This window comes from Fistularia commersonii, chromosome 1 (genome assembly GCF_037954325.1).
Source record: "Fistularia commersonii isolate RoL2024-O1a breed Wild chromosome 1, RoL_Fcom_v1.0, whole genome shotgun sequence".
Classification (NCBI taxonomy): domain Eukaryota; kingdom Metazoa; phylum Chordata; class Actinopteri; order Syngnathiformes; family Fistulariidae; genus Fistularia; species Fistularia commersonii.
The window spans coordinates 29,551,279-29,572,142 of NC_141284.1; the positions used below are offsets into that span (position 1 = coordinate 29,551,279).

A 20,864-nucleotide genomic window follows, 5' to 3' on the forward strand; every position below is an offset into this window, starting at 1 on the left:
TGGCTAGAGTGCATTGTTTATTTCTATGAAATGGAAGATCATATTGGAATGGGAGTTCATATTTTCATTCTATATCTCCGTGTAAAGCCCTATATGCATATGTGTGTGTATTCATATGTATATATATTTTCTTTGTGTGTGTGTGTGTGTGTATTTTTTCGACCAACTGATTGACACTTGAGCTTCACTGTGGAAAAACGGGCCTGACACTGGAATACTGATTTTATTTATTAACCAGAAATCTCCTGCGCTTGTGAAGAACTGGAGGCCCAGCAGGTTTTGCGGCGTCATTGTTATCGTCAAGGTCAACCCCGCTCGACCCGCTCCATAGTTTGCGTGTCTTCTTCGGATGAAGCGCGGCGCAGGCATGTGACCCGGTCGGTCCTGCGGGGCGGCAGAGGGACTGGAGAACCGGAAGAAGTCGCGGGATTCACGCATTCCTCGGCGTGAGTGACGCGGTGCGCGTGATGGAGCGCCACATCCCCGCGCAGTTCCGGCCCGGCAGCTCAACTTCCTGGTCCTGCAGAAGGCGGATGGAGGCGTGACGTCGCTGTCCGCAGAGAGGCCCGCGGAGCCCGGGGAGCTGGGACGGACGCCGCCGCCGCCGCAGCAGCAGCTGTCGTTGCAGCCGCCGCCGCCGCCGCCGTTGCAGCCGCCGCTTCCGCCGCCGTTGCAGCCGCCGCCCTCCGCGAACCAGCGCCGGCGGCAACTTTCGCCGAGGCGGCGGTCATGCGGCACCGCCCGCCGACACCGGCGCGGATGTGAGTCCGCACCGCCCGAGAGACAGGCAGGAAGCGGCGCCGCTGCGGCGGACTCACGCACGCCTCAGTCCGGACATGTCCGCGTTCAACGACGAGCAGAAATGGGTGCCCACGCACGTCCAGGTGACCGTGCTGCGAGGCCGGGGGCTGCGGGGCAAGGGCAAGCACGGAACCAGCGACGTGTACACCATCATCCAGCTGGGGAAGGAGAAATACTCCACCGGCGTGGCGGAGAAGACCACCGAGCCCGAGTGGAGGGAGGAGTGCTCCTTCGAGCTGCAGCCTGGCGCGCTGGAGAGCGGCGGGCTGCAGGGCGAGCTGGTCCTGACCGCCATGCACCGCTCGCTCATCGGGCTCGACGTGTTCCTGGGACAGGCGCTCATCCGGCTGGACAAGGTCTTCGGCGAGAGAAGAGGCGTGAAGAACGAGTAGGTCGCTCCCCGTCTCATTTTTGCCTGCTGATATATGACCCGAGTCTGAGCGCGTGTCAGCGGCGTGCACGCTCCCGCGATCGGACCCACCGGGTCGTTGCGTGCCGGTCGCACCGCGCAGCTGTCGGCTGCAGCGGTGCTGCAGAGCCCTGCAGACACACCCTCCTTCCTCCCGCTCGCTCTCTCTCTCTCTCTCTCTCTCTCTCTCGCACACACACACACACACATAAACACACACACACACCTGAGCACCGCGACCAGACCTTCCACAGCCTTCCGCCCCTCAGCCCAGACGGGTCTGGAAGGAGCTCAGGCGTGATGGAGTGGACCGGCCCACTTCCAGAGACTGTTAGCCAGCACTGATGATCCAAGAGGTCCGAGGTATTTTTAGCCTCCCAAGCAGAACTCTCCCTCAGAGATCCGGTGAGGAGTTCAGGCCGTCCGGGAGGAGCTCGGAGTAGAGCTGCCGCTCCTCTGCATAGAGGAGTCAGACAAGGCATCCTCCCGGTCAGGACGCCTCCTGGACCGGGAGGTGTTCCGGGCAGGTCCATCTGGGAGGAGACCCGGGACACGCTGGAGAGACTAGGTCTCCGAGCTGGCCCGGGAACACCTCAAGACCCCCCAGAGGAGCTGGACCTTGTGGCAGGGGAGAGGGAGGTCCGGGCCTCTTCCCTTCGGCTGCGGCCTCCGCGACCCGACTCCGGATCAGCGGGGGAAGATGGATGATAGTGCACTTAGGCTGAAGAACAGGGAAGAGAGGATTTGATGTTGAGCAGCTTCCCATCACCTTGGCCAACTCTGGAAGGAACTTTCCACCCTTAATAATCCGCTCAGCGCCTGGGGTTTTCTAATGACAGAGGGTTTTTTTAACCACCTTTATTTAGAGGCACTCATTTTAGCTTCCCTGTGCCATGATATCGGGTTTAGTAACGTGTTCTTTCTTTCTTCCTTTTCTGCCCGCCGCTCCCTTCAGGGGTCACCACGGGGAAACATCTGCCTCCATCTAACCGTATTCTCTGCCCTCTCTTCTCTCACGCCATCCATAAATCACCTCTTTGGTCTTCTTTGGAACTGCAAGGCCTCCTGCCTTGCAGTTGCAACCTCAGCCTCCTTCTGCTCAGATATTCACTATTCCCCCTCTGTCAACGTCCAAACCATCTCATTCTGGCTCGGGCTTTCTCTCCAAAACATCTACCATGTGCCATCCCTCTGAGGGACTCATTCCAGATCCATCCTGCTCATTCCCAAAGAGAACCTCTACATCTCCATCTCTGCGACCTCCAGCTCTGCCTCCTTTCTTTTCCTCAATGCTGCTGATCTGCACCAAAGAGCTTTGCTGGTCCCACCACCATCTTGCACACCTTGTCTTTGGTTCTGGCTGGTTCTGTTTTATCGCACGTTACCCCAAAAGCTTTTCTCTGCCAATTCCATCCCTCTTATACCAGTTTCTTCATTTACAGTATTTTTCACACTCTCTGTTGCTCTGGACTGTTGACCCTAGCAACTTGGAATCCTCCACCTTCTTCATCTCCACTCTCTGTACCCTCAAGGTTCATTCTGTCTTGCTGAGGCTAGCCTTCATTCCTGTCCTTTCCAGGTCACACCTCCAACCTGCTCCCTGCTCTCACTGCAGATCCTCACATCACCTGCAAACAGGGTCCACAGTGATTCCCGTCCAACCTCGTCCGTCAGCCTGTCCATCACCACCGCAAACAGGAAGGGGCTCAGACGTGACCTCCATCTTGAACTTCCCCGTCTCACCCTCAGCATACCTCGGCGCCGCCTTCCAGCTGTCATACATGTTCGACACTGTTGTGACACGCCGACACTTCCCTGCTGCTCAGGGCCTCCTCAGACACCACGGTTCCTGTCAGGACAGCCAGTCATATGCTTCCTCCGGATCTTCTGAGGCACCACGCGGCCCCCACTGACGTTCATGTTCTTCTCTATCAGCATTCTTAAAGCAAATTCTGTATCTGTATTATTGTCTGTGCATTAAACCACAGTGCTGCTCACCCATGCTCGCCTCTGCTAACCCTAACCTTCCCACTAGTCTTTCATTGTTCAGCACCAACACGCTCTCCATTCCTCAGGCATCATCTCACAAGCTAAGATCCTGTTGAACAGTCTAGTTTCTAATACTCCCCTGCCACCTCTTCCAGACACGTCCGTACCTCCCTGGCTTTATCATCAGGATGAACTGCCGTTCCACTCTTTATCCTCTTCGGTGTCCTTCTCACTTGACCTCTACTAATTTTTACTACTTTGTGGTCCACGGTGGCCACCCCTTCTACTCCTACAAGTCTCCTTAACATCTTTCCTTCCAGATTAAACACCAGCTTTTCTCCTACCGGTCTCCCTGATCTCATTTGCTGCAGTTGTCCAGTCATCTGGTAGCTCCTCCTGACCGCTCATGGCCTTTCTCAACTATTCTCTGAAAAGCACACAGAATTCTTCTTTTTCAGTTTCCACCACGTAGCTCTCTGCTCTGCCTCTTTCCTTTTTATCATCCTCGCCACTGGATTCCTCCCACAAACCACCTACCTGTGCTGGATGGCTACCCGCTCACCCACCACTGCTTTTCAGTCACTGATCTCCATTTTACATCTATGATACAGTCCACAAGTGTGCGCTGACCTCTGCTCTTCTGTCCCTGCCTATTTTGGAGGGAAGTATTCACAGTCATTCACAGTACAGTCATTTCCATCCTTTTTTTAAAGTCTACCACCACCTCTCCCTCTGTGTTCCTATCCTAGATACCAAACCTGGTATCTTCACCTCTTCTTCTTCACTTCTTCGCCTCTACTGCCGGCACCAACATGTCCATTGAGGTCCGCACCAATGACCGCTCCCTCACCTCTGGGGTTATGCTGGATCACTTCCTCTAACTCACTCCAGAATATCTCCTTCTTCTCCAGAATATCTCCTTCTTCTTCACTTGAGGTCCTCAAGTGGAGAAGGTCAAGTCCAGGTGTCGCGCCGAGAAGATTTTGACAAGAACATTGAACATCACAACTTGGATTTCCAGCTTTAGACTCATCGCTGTACCTGACACACTTTTCAACCGCAGAACACTCCTGACTTGCGCCAGCGTCAAGATAACTCCTACTTCATCTCTCTTCCACCTCAATACCACGATAGAGCAATTTAATCCTGCGCCCATGACAAGTTTCTAGCTTTGCTACCTTTCCACCTGGTCTCCTGGACAGGCAGTGCATCCACCGTCCTTCTTTGCATCGTGTCAACCGACCGTCTAGCTTTTCCTGTCATTGTCCCGCTACTCTCGGTCCCAGACTAGCCTCCTCCTCCGTCTTTGACCCACAACAGTTCCCGCCCTGTTCAGAATGACAGCTTTTCCCTTTCAACAGTTCATCTATAAGAAAATCTCAGCATGTCTGATTGGGAAGAACTTGTTGCCCTGTTGGAAATGGTCAAGGTCCTTTTGTTTTTCCACTATTAACCTTCGGTGCGAGCAGCGAAGATACCAACCGATGTTTGCCGGTCAACAGCGACGTCACTAATCAGGGATGTTGCTGTTTTGGTTGGGGAATCTGCCTGTTGTAGGATGTTTTCATGACATTGTGGATGTTTCATAAAAACTACATTTTTGCTTCTATGGCTGCACATCCCATCATCCTACAATGCGTGAGCCTTTAGGAGATCATTTGGACTTTTATGATATCTATGGCGACAGCATCTGACAGGAAGCAGAGACAGGTCAAGAAATGCTCATCTGAAACCCTGTGCAAATAAGAAAGTGAGTGCAGTAGCCAAGAAAAAGAAAATAAAATCACAACACATACTGAGAAAACAACAGTTATTCAAAGTACTGCACAATTTCATAGTAGCAATTGGCCGTCACAAAACTAAACACAGGAAAGCAAACATTTGTTTCATATGCCTTAGATTTGTTCAAGTGTGTCTTGTGGCCGCTCCTTGCCATCCTGTTGAGGGGATGGATGGTTGAATATTCTGGCACAAACTCTTGTCACCATGATCTCCGTTCCTTTCGTGGCAGTTGATCAGCGACTTCCCCGCCTGTTGGTGAATGTGAGCTGAAAGCAGAACCTCTGTATTCCCAACGGCCTGGTGGCACCGGACACTTGAGGGTTGGCGTCAGCCTTTGACACCGATGTGTCAGCACTCTGCTGTCTGTGGGACATTTGCCGTCCCACTGTGGTATTCAGTGAATCTCAGGGAGTCAATACCGGCACTGCCTTCATAGGTTGATGATTTCCATTGTGATCAAAACCATCATAGGACACAATATAATAATCATATAAAAGTGCTACCTTCTTCTTCTTCTTCTTCTTCTTCTCCTTCTCCTTCTCCTTATTTGTCTCCTTTAGTTTTTCCCTTCAGGGTCGCCACTGCAAATCCAGCTTCTCCATCTCACCCTATTCTCTGGATCCTCCTCTCACACTGACTACCTTTATATCCTCTCTCACGACTCCCATCCATCTTCTCTTTCTCTTCTCTTCCTTTAGACCTCCAATTCCAGCATCCGTCTACCAATATATTCACTTGCCCTTGTCTGTCCATGACCCAACCATCTCAGTCTGGCTTCTCTGACCTCCAAAACATCTAACATGTGCTGTTCCCCTGATGGACTCGTTCCTGATCCTATCCATCCTGGTCACTCCCAAAGAGAACCTCAGCATCTTCATCTCTGATAAAAGAGCTACCTAATGCTATATATTCCAACAAGTCATTATAAAACCACTACAAAGTTATGATTCCGCAATTTTGTCTCCAATATCGTTATCACTAAAATACACTATTCTTAGTGTCCAGTTCAACAGTGGGATTAAAATACACACAATAAATCACACATGTTCAGAGGTCTAAACACTAAAGTGTGGTTTTCATTTGCCATCTGACATCTGCTGGCAAACATTTACGACAGAAACATTCACAGAAAACGCTAACTCATTTTGGTGAAAGTATACAAAAACTGTATTTCTTTCACTCATTAACAACAGTTCACTCTGCATGTCGGGTCACGCTGGATCCTGTCCCGGCTGTCAGTGGGTGGGAGGCCGGGTTCCCCCTGGACCCGTCGCCGGTCGATCGCAGGGACGCATATTCAAACAGACAAGCATTCAGTCTCTCATTCACACATCTGGGCAATTTAGCAGTTTTTCCTAATGACCTTCTGCATGTTTTTGGAGCGTGGGAGGAAACTGGAATCCAGAGGAAACCCGTGTAGACACGGGACATCTAAACTTCTCAGAGAAAGGCCGGGTGCCTCTCGCTGTGAGGTGGGCGAGTGAACACATTGTTGGGCTGTGGATTTCAAAATGTATACACAGGTTAGTGCATTCACACATCCAGTGCTGGAACATGATGTTTAGTTTTGCTTGGGCTGGCTCAAAATATTGGCAGATTAAATGCCAAGACCTGGTGGACTTGCCTCTGAGCTAAGTTTGCAAGCTAAACTACCCTTTAACACGGACATGAGTATGTCGCTTTTTTTCTCGTATAGTCAGTGTTCCATCACCAAAATTTGGTAAAGGTCACAGTACAGTGAATAGTGAGGAAGGTTAAGTTTAGCCTGTTAGCAAAAACTAGTGGGGTTAGGTCATGTCAGCGTTCTTGTCAGAATCTTCTTCTCTTGGCTTAATTTTCATCCCCTTGAAAATGTTTCGCCTACCAAAATTTTCAAACTGACCAAGTGGCCTTTGGAGTTTCCAGATGTTGGCATGAAGCGAACTCAAGTGGTGACCTAGATCTGAAGACTTGAAATGTGCCAATGGTGTTTGAAATATCAGGCAGGATGCCTTGCCTTTGCTGCTCATAAAAAGAAAATTCAAGCTCTCCGTTAAGAACGTCCCGTGTTCATCTTCAAATTTTGTTTTGGGTGCACTTTTTCCTTTCACTTTGAGAGCAAACTTCACACAGTACTAAACAGTGAGATTTTACGTCAAACGTGCATGTGTGTGAGATTGGAAATACCATCGCCTATTGAACTCACTCGTATACACGTCCGTAAAAAAAAAAAATCATCCCCCGAGACTCTTCTGGGACCCGTAGGGTCTGTTGTGCTGCTTATTTTAAGCCGATCTAATCGGAAGCGTCCTTCTGGTATTTCAAATGAAGTACCTCCCGCTTTGCATGCAACTCATCAAAAAAGACTTACAAAGGACATTTCTCGCCATGCATGGGAGTCATTGCGTGATTTCCAGTTTGTCTGTGTGTTTGCTGGATCTTGGCCGGCGTGTCGTGTGTGTGCTCTCTGCCTGGCCGCTCAGCTCTGTCATTGTGACCCATTGACTCTGTCAATGTGATTCTTTCTCCTTTTACTTCCCAAAGTTTATGAGGCAATTTGTGTTTTTCTCTTTCATTGGAGAAAATAATTTACCAAAATCCATTTCCGGCACTGCTGTTGGTGTTTTGTTTTTTTCCTCAGTGCAGGGTGAGAAGATGAGTCGTAATTGTGCAATCGTAGGTTGGTAAGTTAGAGAATAAATGGGTTGGGGTTTTACAGACTCGACAGACCAAGGCTTAGATCTTTGACGCAGGCTAAACATTGTGTCTGGGAAGGTTCACGGCAGGTCAATCATTGTCAAATCTTATGCCGATTGGGCTTCATTTTTATTCTGCCTCTCGGAGAGTCGTCTGCAGTTTGACCGCTAGGAGAGGTGATGAAGGCTGTTTTTGTGAAGCAAAAGATGCAAACTAGACAAGACGAAACTGCAATGTGGACGTACCCCTGGAATTGCAACGTGGTCGTACCCCTGCAAAAGCCAAATAGTGAGCAAGAGGGACTGCAAAGCTTTCAGATTATTCTGAATGTTTCAATTGTAATGCAAACTGTTGATTTCGGCTGTCTGGTATAAAGCTGAGCCTTCAAACAGATAATGAATGGTTAAGAAGATGAGATCAGTTTTGTACAATTGCCTGATTTGATATACATTCATTTCCTTCATTTTAATCTCTGAGGTGATTCTCATCTTGAGGAAAAGCAGGTTCCTGTTTCTTTTTCAAAAGGTCCAATTTAGTTTGCTTTCAGGTTGATTAATAATTAATTCATGATAGTACGTTGTAGGCCAGGATGTAACTGGGACGGTTTTGTTTTTTGTTTTTTTTTTGTTTTCCCTAAGCGGTTCGGCATAGAAACATCAAAAGGCAAGAACTATGGCTGAATAAATGTTTACAAACAGTATTTTAGGATCACAGTATGAATGCAATATGAACATGTTAAAATGTAAGTTCAGATCGCAGCTTCTGAAAGAGAAGATCTTTCTCTTCACGGTGTAGGAGACTGGGCTGGGGTTGCTGGGATAGAGGGTAGGTTCGTGTGTTGTCGTGAATGGATGGGTGGAGTGTCATGATTTCCTGTTTTTGCAAGATGGGGAAACAGATGCATAGCTATGCTAGGCGCCCCAGGGCTAGGAATTGTTGATTATGGGGGGGGGCATTTAAAGAACAGAACATTTGAGAAAATAACAGAGATGTAGCAGAGATGGTCCCAAGTTGAGGTCTACAACCCTAAATTGTACAGCCTGAGCTGGGCAGCCGTGCCTAACCATCAGTACTGTGCTGCTGCCACTACAACTATTGCTGTTGTTCGCTGCAAATCACAGCTTTTGCACATGTTCATACTGTTTATAAATAGTAATATTTTCCAGGTGCAAATTGTTAACACTGTTTATGCTTAGTTTTTCTATTTTTGAGAACTTTTCTTGCACTGTCCCTATTCTGCTGGGAGTGCTTGAAATTTCCCCTCTGTGGGACCATTAAAGGAATATTCTATTCTAACAGATCGGTGCGGGTGCTACTTTTGGGTCTCCGAGTCCCTGTGCTCAGTATGTGAGCTTCAGTGTGTGGGCCGCTGCTTTGTCTTTGTTGCAGTTTCTTTATTTAGGCCTCCTCACGACACTTCACTTACATTTGTTTTTGCTGGACTTGTGCAAGCTTCACATTCCAGGTGCTTGTTCACAAACAGGCCTGATGTTCTTGCATCCTCAAGGAACAAAAGTGCTGAGGCAGCAGGAGAATGTCCCGTGAAGCACGGCATTTCTGTTGTGTGTTTATTTTATCCTTGTACTCACTCGAAAGGATTTGCAGTCAACTGTGTTGATATGATATTAAAAATATCAGCACTAGTGCTGGATGACACAGAATGAAACCAGCTTTGTGATACTTTGCATGCAACAAGTGATTCAGTGATGAGGACACGATGCAAAGCAACACTCTCAAGTATCACTTGTGTCATTCAATCGTTAACTACAATTCATTTAAAGACGATCTTTATGTTTCATTAAAAGTTTTTGCTTCTCACTCTTTCACAAAGAAAGAGCCCCTAAAATAGGGAAATTTCAACCTCCAGATACTGGAGTGGTTGTTGAACGTCGCCAGGCCTTAGCAGCACCTTGCTGCTTCAGTGGAACACTAACTCCCCTTGGCTGAGGGGAATAGGCCACCATGTCAGGAGAACAACTGACACTATTGTTGGACTGTCACTGTGCAACCTTAGTCCACACCTATAAAGCACCTGAGGTGGAAAGACTAATACGTCATTTTAGCTGAGCATTTTTTTCTTGTTGTCTGGATTCTTTGAAAAATCCTTTGCCGGTTTAATCTCCTTGGAATTTTAGTGTTGCACAACAATGTGACCAAGTTACTTTATCATCAATGCCGTATGTCATGTACATTTGATACTACAATAATTGAACCGTCTAGTCATTTATTCAGATTTATTTCCCTTTTGGCTCCTCCATGTTACCCCATTCTCTGGATTCTCTTCTCTCACACCAACTGACCCCCCCGTCCCCTTTCCTTACATCCATAAATCTTGTGTTTGGTTCTCCTCAAGGCCTACTGCCTGGAAGTTGCTAACCTAAGCATCCTTCTCTTGATATATTCACTAACCCTCCTCTGTTCATGACTGAACCATCTCCATCTGGCCTCTCTGACTTTCGCTCCAAAACATGTAACGTGTTGTCCCTGTGATGGACTCACTCCTGATCCTATCCATCCTTGCAGCTCCCAAAGGGAACCCCAGCATCTTCATCTCTGTTACTTCCAGGTCTGCTTCCTGTCTTTTCCGCAGTACCACTTTCTTCAAACCATACAGCATTGCTGGTCTCACCACTGTCTTAGAAACCGTTCCTTTATTCTGTCTGATATTCTTTCATCATACATTGCCCCTGATACTTTTCTCCAACTTTGCAACCTCCAACCATTCACCTCTTTTCCATACTCTCCATTGCTCTGGACTGTTGTCCCTTAAAAACCCTCCACTTTCTTGATCTCCACTCCCTGTAGCCTCACTGTTGGACTTGGGTTCCTCTCATTCACACACATTTACTCTGTCCTGCTGCTGCTAACCTTCATTCCTCTCCTTTCCAGCGCAGACCTCCACCCCTCTAGATTTTCCTCCACTTGTTCCCTGCTCTCACTTCAGATGACAATGTCATCGGCAAACATCACGGTCTATGGAGATGCCTGTCTAATCTCATCTGTCTGCCTGTCCATCACCACAGCAAACTAGAAGAGGCTCAGTGCTGATCCCTGATGAAGTCCCACCTCCACCCTCAACTTCTCTGCCACACCTACAGCACACCTCACCAATGCCTCAGAGCGAGCATACATGTCCTGCACCAGTCTAACATAGTTCTCTGCCATTCCAGATCTCCTCACACAATACCAATACAGTACATTTCCTCTCTCTGCACCCTCTCATATGCTTTTCTGGCTCTTCAAAGGAACAATGGAGGTCCCTCTGACCTTCTCGGTGCTTCTCTACCAGCATTCTTAAAGCAAATACTGCTTCCGTGGTACTCTTTCTAGGCATGAAGCCATACTGCTGCTCACAAATGCTGACATCTGCTCTCTGTCTAGTTTCCACTACTCTTTCCCATAACTTCACTGTATAGTACTTCAACTTTATTCCTTTGCTACCTCTATCTTTACTAACCACCTAGAGCCTTTCTCAACTCCTCCCTGACAACCATACAGCATTCCTCCCTCTTCAGCTTCCACAGCTTTGTCCTCTGCTTTGCTTTTGTCCTCTTGTTTCATTCTTGTCACCAGAGTAATCCTACAAACCCACCATCCCACACTGTGCTGCTACATTCTAAACTACCACTACTTTGCAGTCACTATCGTTTCACCCTTAGGTTACATTGTCTGTCCAAGATGTAGTCTACCTGCATGCTCTTACGTCCACTCTTATAAGTTACCCTATGTTCCTGTCATATTCACTATGGTCTTTCCATCCTTTTTGCATAGTCTCTCACCACCTGTCCCTCTGTGATCCTATCCTTGATACCAAACTTCCCCATCACTTCGTCATCACCTGTTGCCTGCACCCACATGTCCACTGAGGTCCGCACTAATGAACACTGTCACTTCTGGGATTATTCTGCCTCACTTCATCTAGCTCACTCCAGAATGTCTCCTCCTTTAACTCACATCCCACCTGCGGGGCATAGCCACCAACAACATTAAGCATCATACCTTCAATTTCCAGCTCCAGACTCATCAGTCTGTCTGGCAGCCATTTCACCTCCAGAATATTCCTCACATACTCCTCCTTCAAGATAACTCCTACTTTAATTCTCTTCCTATCAATACCATGATTGTACAACTCAAAACCGGCACCTGAGATTCTAGCCTTGCTACTTTTTTCACCTGGTGTCCTGGACACACACTTTATCCACCATCCTTTTCTGCACCATAGCAACCAACACTCAAGCTTTTCCTGTCTTTGTCCCAATATTCTTAGTCCTAAAAACTCAGTACCAGACTCTTGTCTCTTCTGTGTCTGTTTGCGATCAGGTCTTTGTCATTTCCTTCTTTGGCCTACATTAGCCCAATATCTGCTGGTACCCTGAAGGTTATCAGCACCAGTGGCGGTTGCGGTTAGGGTTAGGGTTAGGGTTAACCCGGGCTTCGACTGATCTGCCATGAGATTTGTCGGTTCAATTCCTATATTTGGTTTTGGCAAAGGTTTTACGCCGGCTTCCCTTCTTGACGCAACCCTTTGCATTTATCGGGACCAGCTCAGAAAGACACTGGCCTTTGGTAATATCAGTTTCAGGGTCATAATTTAATGCTTGTAAAAAGGGCCTGCACAGATTGAAGCTGCTTTTCTGTGTGTATTGAACCCACGTCTGACACGTGACTCTAAAAGCAGGATGTTATGTGCATTATTCATGCTCCATTTTATGTCATACAAAAGTCTAAATCAGTTCCTGAATAAACGGTTAAGAAACAAGCAATTTTAAATATCAATAATCAATATCTGCTCTTGTTTTTGTCTTCTGATATGGCATCTCTTCATCTTGGTGCACTCAAAGAAAAAAATAGAAGTTTGTTGTTCTTGTGAGGCTATAAAAAGCATTGGCGTGCCTGCTTGTGCTTTGGGCCCCACCTGCTATTAAACCCTCAATGTTTAAATGGCAGTCAATTGTTTTCACTGCTGTTTCTGGTTTAATGGGTTGAGTTTGAGGTTGATATTGGCATAACTGGCTCTATAGCAAAATCTATGGCTTCCTTTTTTTCTTCCCTCTAAAGCCTGTACTTTATTGTTATCTTTATCTACCAGACAGTCCCTGGAAAGGAAACAATCCCTGTCTGTTTTCCTGCGCCGTCCCAAGAAATTGGAATTGAAAAGCTCACAGACACAGGCAATCTTTTTTCAGACAGTACACTGATATTTATCTTAAACTGATTTATTGATAATTTGTACGAAGTCATGCTAGGATCCTGGCTAGTATTACCATTTCGGGTGATGTCTTAATACAAATAATTGTTCTAAAGAAAAAGAAAACTATCTAGAAAATGTAGTTGTTACAAAATTGTAAATGTCACATACCACAGATATGCTGTGTAAAATATTAGTCCTCAAATATTAGTGCCCAGAGAGGCACTGGTTAAACCCATGTTAGCAAACACATTTGTGCGAAGGCCCCCCCCCCCCCCCAGCGTCATGTTTCCAGCTGCTAATGTGAGTTTGCGGAAGACGTTTCCTCAGTCAAACCTTCTGCCCCTCGAACACCAAATATCAACAGACACTGCAATACTTTGACTAATGAGCTAAATGTTATTTCCTCGGGTGCTAATGTCAGCTAGTTAAACTTTATATGGTATCATGGCAATGTGAATAATTCATTGATCGACAAACAAACTATCATACGCCCCGTTCAATGCAGTGTATCTGTTTTACAGCATTTATAGTACTTTTTACCCAAGTTATGCAATGTTTGTTAGGAGAGTTAGCGAATCGGCCCAAAGTGAAATTCAAAATCTTTTCTATTTGAGTCTAGGATATTTAAAAGTCAGGTGCACATTTTACTCAGAAGTCAAGACATTTTTTAATTAGCTTTGATAAAATCACAGCCAATGTATTCCTAAAATTGATTTATAGACGCATTTGACCCGTCTCCCAAAGTTGGAGGTCAGCGCCGGTTGCTCCTACTGAAATAGAAACCAGCGCAGAGAATCTGTAGGTTTATGGTGTGAGAAACAATGGAGACAGCAAAAGACAACTGCCATTAAAGGCTGCTAAACAAGATCCAAAACAGAGAAAATTTGACTTTCAAATGCATTTTGTTGAGTTTAATGTGTGTCCTAATGTGGTTTAAGACAAGGGGAGGTGAACGGGATAACATTTACTCATCTTTTTTAGGTGTTGTAAATTTAATTTTACAGCATTTGAACAATACCTGGGTTAAGTGACCATTGCAATCAATGTTTAGATTTTGAAGTGACCTTTGAAGTCCAATGACTACAGATGAGGATCAGGACAGGACTCTTGCTGTGACATGAAATCCTCTCTATTTCTCGACAAAGGTTGCATCTCAAATCTGTTGCTCGTTTCCTTTTTCAATGTAGCTGGTGTTTTGTGCTATTTTGTTTTCGACCCATCTTTCATGTGAAGTGTCCTGCGTCAGGTTTTTATTTATTTATTTATTTATACAAGTCATGATTTAATTATTTGGATTTTGTTTTATAAATATTAATTTGCTTGTACAATAGAGAAAATGAAGTGCACATAAAATGACCTGTCTGTGGATGTTCTCCGTCGTCCAGGTCACGCTGAATTCTTGTCGGAAACGTGCTGTCGTGGCAACCAGACTTGAATTTCTTCTCTTGAAGACGTTTCAGCCGTCATTCGAGAGGCTTCTTCAGTTCTCATGACCTGTGGGGAGTTTCCCAATAGAACTGCCAGGGGTTTTCGACGGGTCGAGATCCTGCTGGCTTGTTATGTAAATGGAAAATGGAAAATGACACGACTGTCAATACAGACAATACTGAATGTTGAATGCAATCTTTTTTATGTTTATGTCATTAACATTTCCCTTATATGTTTAACCTTCAGCTATTCTTTTTTAAATCTTAAACCATGTGTGAGGCTATCCTTTCATTTTTTTAGATAGCTTACATTTATCTGTGATCTATTGTACCTGGGCTAAAGTATTTCACTTTTGGCAAATGGATAATTGTTTTTTTACATTTTCCACTTTAGTAATGTACTTGCAGACACAAAACTTCACTGACAAATGAACTTAATTGCTATCTAGGCCATATTGTCAGCTATGATCTTGTTTTTCTTCATAGTTTAGAAATACTACGGCATAACTGTTGTTACACTCTCCATTTGGCTTATAATTCATCAAGCTCTTTTTATTTGAGCCATTAATATTTTGTCTTTGCTGAGATTGTTGAAACCAGCGTGGGCCGCAGCTCTGCAGATCAACATGTCCATCTTACCTCATCGCAATCTCTTTCGCGTCATGTCACATATAAATCCAGTTCGGCGGGGGCAGACTCTGCTGTCAAAAGCGTGATGTTCAAATGCCAACGCCCACTCCGCCCAAGTGTCGGAAAACAGAAACTATAAGTGCCGGTATTGGTTCCACGTCCAGATCTCTTACCTTCCTACCTTCACCTGAAACTTTCTCCTCAACAGCGTCAAGCAGGCAAATCACATGTTGAAATGTGGAATAGTTCCTGTCGATGAGCAGACGAGACACTCCCATGAGTCATACTGAGGGTGACTGGCTGGCAACTTTGCCACCCACCCAAGAACTGTTTATAAGAATTGTCATCGGAGTCAAATTTATAGTTATTTTCTAAGCAGCATCTGCTGCATTTCCTTAAAGACCTTTAATGCTTAATCACAACTGGTCATTGTTTCAGCCCCTTTGTTCTTGCTTAATTTGTCTAATGACAAAAAACAAAAGGACTTCCCAAGGAGACACACACACACACACACACACACACATACACACACCATAAACACACCATAAACACAGACCCTCACACACAATGAGTGGTTGTGTTTATGACAACTAAACTGTTTCACGTCATCACATGACCCCGATCGATGCTGGACTCATTTGATGACTTCTTCTTCTTTCAGCTTTTCCCTTCAGGTGTCGCCACAGCAAAGCAACCTTCTCCATCTAACCCTATTCTCTGTATCTTCCTCTCTCACACCAACTACCTTCATATCTTCTCTCACTACGTCCATAAATCTTCTCTTTGGTCTTCCTCCAGACCTCTTGCTTGGCAGCTCCAATTCCAGCATTCGTCTACCAATATATTCTCCATCCCTCTTCTGTCCATGACCCAACCATCTCAGTCTGGCTTCTTTGACCTTCTCTCCAAAACATATAACATGTGCTGTTCCTCTGATAGACTCATTCCTGATCCTCTCCATCGTGGTCGCTCCCAAAGAGAACCTCAACATCTTCATCTCTGAGACCTCTAGTTCTGGCTGCTGTCTTTTGGTCATTGGAACAGTTTCTAGTCCAAACATCATCGCTGGTCTCACCACTGTCTTGTACACCTTTCCTTTCCTTCTGGCTGATGTTCTTCTATCACATGGTACCGCTGACACTTTTCTCCACCCATTCCAACCTGCTTGAACCCGTCTCTTCACCTCTTTTCCACACTCTCCATTGCTCTGGACTGTTGACCCTAAGTACCTGAAATCCTCCGACTTCTTGATCTATTTGGTGACTATATATAGAATTAGGACTTTATGAAGCATTAATGTTGATTTATACAAGTGTGTGCATGTGTGTTGATATACAGGTATATGATTTCAATTGTTGTTAGCCTAGTTAAGAAAAAATTATATCCGCATTATCCAGTGATTCCAAAGGAAAAAAGGAAGACATGTTTTTTTTCTGATTAAACCATTATGGAAACCGTCATACTGCCACCAACTGCAGTACCTGCTCAGGAAACCGAGCAGGTAAACTTGAGGTTAGCAACACGATCCTAACCTTGTCTATTACGCCTTCATTGACGACGTAATGACCTTCTCCTTCACCTGCTGGTTCCACTTCATCACCCAACACAAGGAATGGCCTGGAGCGCCGCGTCTTGATGTGCTCCGAAATAATTGGCCGACTCCTCAGACCGCTCTGGCGCTTCCAACACTCGGATATTAAATCCGATTTTAATTTCTTCCTGATCCTTTGGAAATCTCATGATACATTTAAGGCATTTTTACAAAGACAACTTGGCATTTTGTGTTTCAGTAGAAGAGATTTATTGCTGATTTTAAGCAGCAGATTTTCCCAAAGGTGAAGGTCATTTTCTTGTCATCATTCGGTAAGTTCCTCCTGGTTTTAGTTGGGTGTTGATACGTGGGTGCTTTATTTTCTCATCCAGGTGGTACAGACTCAACTCCAAGACGGGCAAGAAGGAGAAGGAGCGAGGAGACATTCAAGTGACCGTGCAGTTCACGCGAAACAACCTGACGGCCAGCATGTACGACCTCGTCATGAAGGACAAGAGTATCTCCACCTTCAGCAAGCTGAAGGAGCGCATGAGGGGGAAGCGGAGGTCCAGTGAGGAGGACTCGTCCTCCGCCGTCCTGCCAGGGGGCTACGGGTCTCTGTACCGCATGCGCCAGCGTCTTCCCAGCGACGGAGGAGGGGAGGAGGACTACGAGGACGACGAGGGGGGCGAGGCAAGGAGGAGCAAGATGAGAACTTTTTTCCTGAGGGGGAAGCTGAGGAAGTCCTCGGATACTCGCTCCAGCACGTCGCTGGGCTCAGAGAGCAGCGAGTCGTCATCGCGAGGGGGGAGTCTAAGTCCCACCGCCGGCATCAGCGTGGTGGTGTCTGACCTGTCCAACTCACCCAGTAACAGCAGCAACTTGACTGTTGACAACAGCCCAGGTTAGAACCAGCAGGAAACAGACCCTTTCAGATTCATGTTTCATGTTTCGGTGTGCTTGGAATATAACTCGTCTATTGTTTTTTGTTTTTTTCAAATGTCTATCAAAAGTATCCAACCAAATGTAATTGATTTGGAATATGAGCCGGCATCATATTTGGGTGATAATCTTGATCACTCTTGATCGTTCTTTGCTCCTTTTCCTTTTGCCACATTTTCATCTCTACTACCTCCAGTTCTGCTTCCTGTCTTTTTCGGACTGAACCATTCGTCACTGGTCTTACCACCATCTTGAACACGTCATCATTCTTTGCTAGTTCAGCATTTAAAAAACAAACAATCTCACGAAACTGACTTTTAGAGGGCTGACATCTGAGCATGGAAGGGGGAATAAGGCATAACCTTCCAGTTATGGTTTCTCGTGAGATATGGAGAAGCTATGTTTGCCAGGAGAGTCACAATATCGCAGCCTGCTCCATAACACAAAAATAACACAAAAATTGGAACAAAGGTAAGTGAGCCGCCTAGTTGGGTGGGGTCACACTGTCCAGGTCACACTGTCCACCGAGGGAGTCGCAGGTTCCATAAGAACAAGACATTTTACAACTAGTCATTGACATTTTTCCCTTGATTTATGAATCAGTTCAGGCATTCACTGGGCTGTTTTTACCCAAAAGTGTTTGTTTAAAAAATGATTGCATTTGCAAAAACGTTTGTGTTGAAAGAAGAATTAAACCCAATGTTATGAATTCCTTTAAATACGGGGGGAAAGTGGGAAACTTTTTTTTTTTCAACTTATAAAACACAAAACATTTCAGTAACTTTCCCCCACCTGACATTGATATTTTAAAGTCAGCTCTTATTACAGCTGTACTTTGGAAATTAATTGTACAAAAAGACAAAAGTATTCTCACCAAGGGTCTGTACAAATGACAATTTTTCGGTGAAAATTGTTTCATTTTAAGTACATTTTACTACACATCTTTTCAAATCCGTTCCACCAACTGATTCTTTTAACCAATATGTAGTCAATGGACTGCGACCTCATCGGCCTGTAAATGTTTGCAGATTTGGCAAAACTGTAAATGCAGCACCCTCGCTATAATGCAATTCACCTTTTGCGGCTTCACTGTTTCACAGATTTTTTTAGTGCAGTTTTCTTAATGCCCTTTTTTTTCACAGTACAGTATGTTACGTTCTGCATCCTAATTGGCTAAAGGACAGTAGACAAGTGTCAACAATCTCAGGGCCTTTTCTCTGTACAACTTGCCAATTTTACGTTTGCAAATTTCCTCCATGACAAAACCCAAAATTTCGACAAAACGTTCTGCCACCGGCAAAGGCACCTGACGACGCGCCCAAAAGGAAGAGGAAGATGTTCACTATCGCAGAAAAAGTTAAACTTCTGGGCATGCTGAATGAAGGTAGATGCTATGCGGCAGTATGGCGCCATTAGGGAATAAATGAATCTTCGGTTCGATACAAAAAGGAGGAAAATAACATATTGACTATTAACGTACTGACTATTGAAATTATTATTTTACTGTACAGTATTTATAAAAACTATCATCGTTATTTGAAAGAAAACATTTAAAAAAAAATGTAAATGCTTGGGCCTGAAACAGGTCTTGATCTTTGGTTTAATTCTATAGTACAGTATTATACTCTAAAATAATTGTAAGAAAATAAAGCTGACTACTTCGCGGATTTCGCCTATTGCGGGTTATTTTTAGAACGCAGCTCCTGCAATAAACGAGTGTTTACTGTAATATCGTTCGTCTAAGGGTTATAACAGATTAAGGTTGGGAGTTGCATCATACAGTTTTAAATTTAAAAGGAGCAAAGGGGGTGATGCTGATTAAAAAAAAAAAAAAAAGCAGAGGACAAATTTTAAGTAATTGCCCATGTTCCCAGCAGGTATACTCAGCAGAAACATTCACTGTGTATTTACTGAGTTCCTTTTAGATTCAGCATTCCCCAAACAGCGTCATGGAGGAGGGATAGTGAATATATTGGTAGAAGGATGCTGAGGTTGCAACTGCCAGGCAGGAGGTCTAGATGAGCCAAAGAGAGCAAAGAGAAGATTCATGGATGTCGTGCAAGAGAACATAAAGGTAGTGTGTGTGAGATGGAGAAGGTTGATTCGCTGAGGCGACCCCTGAAGGGAAAAGCCCAAAGGAGAAGAAGTGAAAGAGGACATTGTGAGAGAAGAGGATTCAGAGAATAGGATGAAATGGTGAAGGTCGATTCACGGTCACCCCAAGGATTTTGATTTTGCATGTTAATTCATGACTTTGCTCAATTTTCCTCCCTCTGTTTTGTCTCCGTCTCTTCATGTCCCCGACCATCTCCGCTCTTGAAGAGCATACAGCAGACATTTCGCCCAAGTCTCCCTCGCTCAGATGTGAGTTTGGTGATGATGAGCCTGGCGAGCTGATCATCCCGGTGCCTCAGTTCACTGTGTGCACCAACAGAAGCCATGCCTCCAGTGTTCAGCCGGTGGACGCAGGCTCAGGGAAACCTGCGTGTTCTTTAAGCCTGGGAGTGGTGCCGAAGATTTTGCCTCTGTCCACGTCGCTACAAAACCTCAGCCCGCGGAATGCCACCGACCTCCCCAAAGACACCATTGGAGACGGGCGCCGCTGGTCTTTTGATAAGCCCGGGGAGGAGGAGAAGGCAGCCATAGCGGCAGCTTTGGAGAAGAGCGGGCCCATGGTGCCTGACGACGATGCGAGCTTGGGCCCGACCGTCCATGCCTTCTCCTCCTCCACGTCGGAGCTGGAGAGTCAGGGGAAAAAACAGAAGAGGAGCTTTTTCTCCCACGGGAAGGGCGGGTCAGAGGGTAGCAGGCCGAGTCCGTCCAAGGAGGAGTCTGAACAGGCCACGCCTGCCGCCGAGGAACGACAGAGGGGCTGGTTTGGATCCAAGGACTTGCACAGCAAACCAAGGTGAGAATTGCTCTTAGCCTGTTACCGGTCAAACAGAATAGGAAAATAATTTAGATCACAATTATGAACTGATCAGGAGTTATGTTGCATGACACTTCTAGGTCGTATTTGTTTTGGTGCCAACTGGGCAAGTAGTAGAAAAGTTGACCACGCATTTAGAGGTGATTGGACCTGAAGTCTTTGAAGAAGTCAAGAACTCCCAAATTTATTTTCCTGTTAGCTTGTGTTCTTGCTTTGTTGTCAGTTTTTTTTTGCAGAATTCAACATCATGATTTTGCCCTTTCACCCTGCCCCCTGGTGTCACTCCAGCATGGATAATGAATGGATGAGCGAATGAACCTCTGGATTTTGACTCATTTGTTGCAATGAAATACTCAGTGTTTGTCACAGGTGAACCAAATACTCACTGAGGTACTTTGGTCAGGAGGATATTTACAACAGTGTTAAATTCCAACATGATTATTTCACATTATTATTGAATTACTCAAAGACTGCACGGTCTACAGCATGAATGCGTTTCGAAGTCTTTTGACATTGACCGATTCTGATCGGTAACAAACATCGCGCTAAGCTTAATA

At 45.5% G+C, this 20,864-nt stretch overlaps 1 protein-coding gene across 3 annotated transcripts in view; it reads left to right on the forward strand.

The window, feature by feature from the left end:
* Window positions 1-279: 279 nt before the first annotated feature.
* The window catches only part of rab11fip5a (RAB11 family interacting protein 5a (class I)), a 31,173-nt gene continuing 10,588 nt past the window's right edge, over window positions 280-20,864 (forward strand). For 2 of the 3 annotated variants that reach the window (XM_086159797.1, XM_086159814.1), the window contains exons 1-3: window positions 280-1,189; window positions 16,829-17,340; window positions 19,701-20,286. In XM_086159797.1, coding sequence (XP_086015923.1) covers window positions 837-1,189; window positions 16,829-17,340; window positions 19,701-20,286 — 1,451 coding nt within the window. In that variant the 5' untranslated portion in view covers window positions 280-836. Of the gene's footprint in view, window positions 1,190-16,588; window positions 16,741-16,828; window positions 17,341-19,700; window positions 20,287-20,864 lie in introns of those variants that run through there. The other variant, XM_086159806.1, reaches the window with a different exon arrangement.